The sequence below is a fragment of the Fulmarus glacialis genome, unplaced genomic scaffold, assembly GCF_000690835.1.
Source record: "Fulmarus glacialis isolate BGI_N327 unplaced genomic scaffold, ASM69083v1 scaffold41154, whole genome shotgun sequence".
In the NCBI taxonomy this organism is placed as follows: Eukaryota; Metazoa; Chordata; class Aves; order Procellariiformes; family Procellariidae; genus Fulmarus; species Fulmarus glacialis.
This window is the reverse complement of record NW_009210697.1, coordinates 79,450-84,434: the sequence shown is the minus strand read 5'-3', so window position 1 is coordinate 84,434 and position 4,985 is coordinate 79,450. Positions and strand designations below refer to the sequence as shown.

Here is a 4,985-nt window from a genome sequence, read left to right as displayed (position 1 = left end):
CTGTAAGGACAAATGATGTGTGACTGTGTCTGCCAGTTGTTAGAGCTGATCGAAATGTGGGATTTCGGTTTTGTGAAAAATGCTGGTGTTCCACTTTTTTTTTGCCCTAGAAATTAAAGAAAAAGGTTGAAAATTTGACTCTCTAAATGCAAAATCTTAATTGTCAAAGATGCGAAAAAAAAAATCTTCTAAGTTAAATCTTTAACAATTCTGTGAGACAATTCAATATAATCCTGCTTTGAACAGCAGGTGGCTTTACTTAGATCATCTCCTTATGTCCCTGCCAACCAACATATCTTAAGATCCTATAGAGTTAAAGCAAATAGTTTGCTAGCTCTGACAAAATATATGTCTAGAAAGAAGGCACTTCTCTTGCAAAACATTTAAATTTAACCAACTGACCTTTGGCTTTTGGAAATCCTTTATTGCATCCAATGCTTTGGTAAAGTTTAATTTGCCACTAGCTGTCTGTTTCAGAGAGGTCGTGTCTACAGCAGAGTCTTACAAGAAAGCATAAGCTTGGTCCAAGAGATTTTCCTGAAATGGTGGCACTTTTTTTTTTTTTTTTGCCTGAATGTCTGCCAATATATTTCTACAAGAATACCATATAAAGGCAGAGTACTATAATTACATAATAAATTCCTGTATTATGGAATTATGCCATGCTGTATAAAACTTTGAAATCTATAACAACCTTAATTTTAACTGCCCTAATGAAAAAGACATTGTGTGCCCCTAAACATTACCTGCTGGCTTGTATCTACTAGAGGACAACACTTAGTTTTTTTCCTTCTTAATAAAAAAAAAAAAAACAAATCAATTGAGAGATCCAATCTCTTTCCATTTACTTTTAATTTGAAAGAAGTTATCGTTATTAAATACTGTAACTGTATTTTAATTTTTTTTTTTTTTTAAAGCTTACTATTTTTTTTGAGTTCTTAGGTGTGTAACCTATAAATGAACATGCATATTAAGTAGCAGATTTTGGAGTTAGCTGTAAGTTTGAGGCTAGGAAGTTAATTGTGAATTTTAAACCTAGTCCATGAAGTGTAATATCATTATTATTGTCTTTAAAGAATGAGAGCTAGCCCTCTCTCTTGTGAAAGAGCATATTTTGGTACAACTGTGTAACCTGCTTCAAGAAAAAAACCCTGTTGACTATCTGATGGTTTGATGGTGTGAATGGGAAAATGTAATCGCTGTTGGAATTACTCAGGCAAAATATCTTCTGTGGAATTTTGTCCCCGTTTAATAACCTGTATTGTAAACACGTACAACTCAATATATTCTTTTTAGGGTGATTCCGGTGGACCATTGTCATGTCAAAGCAACAGAGATGGAAAATGGTTTTTGACTGGCATTGTTAGCTGGGGTTATGGATGTGGAAGACCAAATTTCCCTGGTGTCTACACAAAAGTGTCAAATTTTGCACCATGGATTCACAAGTATGTGCCTTCAGTCTTGTAACATGAAAACTGTTTTGCTGGAATAAAACATGTCCTGGATATCTTCATTAAAAATCATATTTGATAAAACTGTTCAGTGGTGGAATTTCTTTGCATGTCTCCCTGCTGACTCAATATTTGATTCTGGAGTACACATATGGAAGTAACAAATACCCTTTCATCAAACCTTGGTGAAAAAGTTGGTTGCTCTATGCAGATGTCTGGAGACACAGGAGGAGGTGCAATAATAAAATTCGGACACTTTGTGTTCATTTTCCAGGCACCAGCTAAGTGCATGTGCAACATCTATTGAGAAGCTGAAGAAACAATTGACCAGCTAGAGACAGGGCTTAAGTCTTACTCAGTCATTTCCTCTGAGATGTGTATGGCCCAATACAGTAGTGACTGTGAAGTAGCAATCAACTATTAGTACTCTTACAAATACTACTTCCCCTACCTCCTCCAGCAAGAACAGCTGATAGAGAGAGAGGGAAAGGAGGGATTGCAGAAAGTGAACTCAATCCTCTCGAATCTGTAGAACCCTCATTTTTTGGAGATCGGAAGTTCTGCGTTTAAGCATGGAAGAAAGCATTAGTCTTATTCCTTCTCCAAATTCCATTTTAATTGACTGTATGGCTTGGAGCTACTAACTCTTTTATTTCCTGCCTTAATTTCCCCATATTCAAGATTATTCACAGTTCATCCACTTGAGAATTTGAATTCTTTAACTGCAGGCAATATTAACAAGATGAGTAAATATAGTGATGTGTGTTATTACAACGATCTTGTCCTTGCCCAAATAAAACCAATGCTTCTACCCTCTGAGAGGTATTTTAAACTGCTATGGAATTAGGTTCTCTGACTGTATATAGTTTAAAAAAAATCCTGATATAATTTTTAGAGATGATGCAAAAAAGGTTTTATTTCCTCTAGGCTTTTTCTGTGGGTTTCTTTTCCATGAAGGAGGGAGCAAAGTATTAATCAATCAGCAGGTTGTGTGTGTAGTGGAGATAGGCTGTTGAAAAAAAGAGAACTTGAACAAAGTAGTCTGTCTACAGTTGTAGTTTGCATTCTTGAGCTGTGAGGATTGCCTTCCAATTAATCCCTTTTGTAGTCTCCATGTGATCAGAGTCGGGGTTTGTTTGTTCCCTTTTTGTTTTCTGGAGCTGAGGTTTCTTGGGGCTGTTTTATTTTTCCAGGTTTTGTTCTTTGTGCATGTGCGCTCTGTCTCTCTCTCCCCACACATAAAATACGGTATTTTCCCACACACATCCTTGATTTTCTTATTTTACATGCAGAATACCCTGAACTTGTCTGCTTGCTGACTTAAAACTGTTTTTAATTCCAAACAGGAAATGTGAACATGAATTGCTTCGCAATTACGTTTATTCTGTGGTACTGACGTGAGGCTGGAAAATTCAGGTGGTCTGTGGAATTGCGCAGTAATTTCTTCTCTCTCATAAATATTTCTGTGGATTCCAGGAGGTGTTCATTAGAAGTTGCCTCATTTACCTTGCTCTAGGACTTTTAACCTGTAAATTGCTTGCATGTCCTTTGCTTTGCGACATAAATTATTTCCTATTCTTGTACTTCTGAAAGAAGTGGGTAGCTGATCTGTTTTCAGATGATGGGATCCATATCCTACTTAGCCAGTTAGGGAAACAAAGAGTTACAGTGATGGTAACTTTTCCTCCCCACCTTCTTTGATTGCAGATCAGCTGGCTCCAGCTTCAAGCAGTATGGCAATGGTGAAATGAGAGAAGCCTGGTGTGCATGGCGGGGAGAGCAGTATGCTATTCTGGGTTATGTTTAAGAAATGAGGTTCATTTAGGACTTTGTATTAGGTTTGTCAGAAGGCATTTGTCAAGGCATCATGATACGGGCTTTCCCCTCCAGCCGGGTTTCTGTGTACAGCGTAACAGCTCCATACGATTCTGAGCAGACTGCAGGGCAGGTAAGAGATACCAGCTAAGCTTTACAGCAGGAACACAGTAAATGATCTCTCTGCCCACTCTGATGTGTATTGACCTCTGCTCTTCATATGCAAATTGCTCCTAACCAAAGGGATAGCAATTTTCCCACTTACATAGCTTGAAATGCATGCCACAAAAAAGCAGCCAAGAAATATGTGGGTTTCATGTGTGACATAGCTGATAACAGGAAAGGTATTATGTCAATTTAAACCTCTTTAAAAACTAAAAGAGCAAATGTACTAAAATACGGTGCAATAACTCTACTTTTTTTGCCTTACTAATTGATGCCTTCCCATGTCTTTCTCTAGGAAAGTCCACATATTCGCTACTGCCCGTCCTACCGAGAAGGCTTGTGTCAGAAGTACTGTTTCTTCAAATGGAAGCAGTTGTGTTTCTGGAGAAGATGGCTTCTAGGAATATTATCTATAGTTTCTTTAATAGTTACAGTAATTGTGCTAGTCCTGCACTATTCGTTCTGTAAGTGTTACTCCCCAGCATGGTCTGGATGGGATGGGTATTTTGCACTGTGTGAATGATTAGTACGAAAAGTTCTGCACTAAGCAGCTAAGTGCGTAATGCGTGTATAAAGGAGACTCCCTTCTCCTTAATGTCTTTGCTAAGGCAACAAAATGCATACTAATTAGCAGTTGATAGTTGCAAAAGAATAATGAAGGTAAGTATTTTAAATTTTTTGTCTCTGCTTGTGAATACCACCACTATTATAACTGTCATCTTTCCCAAGAACCTATAGGAATTAACTGTCTATCTTCTACTCACTTTTTCAAAACAGAACGGGTACCTAACTTATGTACACTCCTTCTTAGATCTCAACTTATAGCCATTAAAATCATCTCTCTCCAGGAGGATAGTGCTGAAAAAAATGGAATTTTAACAATTAAAACCTGCTAGTAGAAATGCCTTCTGAACCTGTACCTCATCCCTCTCCTTTCCTTCTGGGCATTATTCTATCAATGGGACTGACTCAGGGCTCTGGCTATTACTGCGTGTTTCTCTTAAGAACTAATGCCTACTGATGCCAAGGACAAATACGTGTTTCTGCAAGCCTCTTGTTCTGGAAGCTTTTCCGTAATGTTATTCGGTGTGCTAATTTTTTTATCCTTTTTTTCTCAGCTCCAGCTTTCTCCTTTATTTATATCGGTGGAAGTGTAGAAATCCCTAATTTGACTTATACAAATGACCTCAATGATCCAAAGTCACAGAAATTCCTCCTTCGAGCAGAAGCAATCCAAAATTATGTAAGTTCCCACATAAGTATAGCAATAATTTAAAAATACTTATTACAGAATCAGATTGGGAATGAGGAGAAGGCTCTAGTTAGTCACGATTTTTTTTTTCTTCAAAATAGTAAGTTTAAAGCTAGCAAGTGCCTCGGTGGTGTACAGCTTTAGGAATGTAGCTAGACAGCTGGGGCTGTATGTCTCACAGTAAAGCCAACATTTCCTAGGTAATAAAACCTGGGGGTTTCAAGGTTATGGACAAATTATTCTTCTTAAAGGAATTAAGAGTATGTGTTTGGTTTTGTTTTGTTTTTGTTTTACCTTACTCA

The 4,985-nt window shown here is 37.4% G+C and overlaps 1 protein-coding gene across 1 annotated transcript in view; it reads left to right on the top strand.

The window, feature by feature from the left end:
- The first annotated feature begins 3,318 nt into the window (after positions 1-3,318).
- Positions 3,319-4,985, top strand: part of LOC104076399 (suppressor of tumorigenicity 14 protein-like) — a 22,258-nt gene continuing 20,591 nt past the window's right edge. Inside the window, exons 1-3 of the mRNA XM_009577248.1 lie at positions 3,319-3,399; positions 3,727-3,895; positions 4,550-4,674. Of these exons, the coding sequence (XP_009575543.1) occupies positions 3,319-3,399; positions 3,727-3,895; positions 4,550-4,674 (375 nt within the window). The remainder of the gene's footprint in view (positions 3,400-3,726; positions 3,896-4,549; positions 4,675-4,985) is intronic.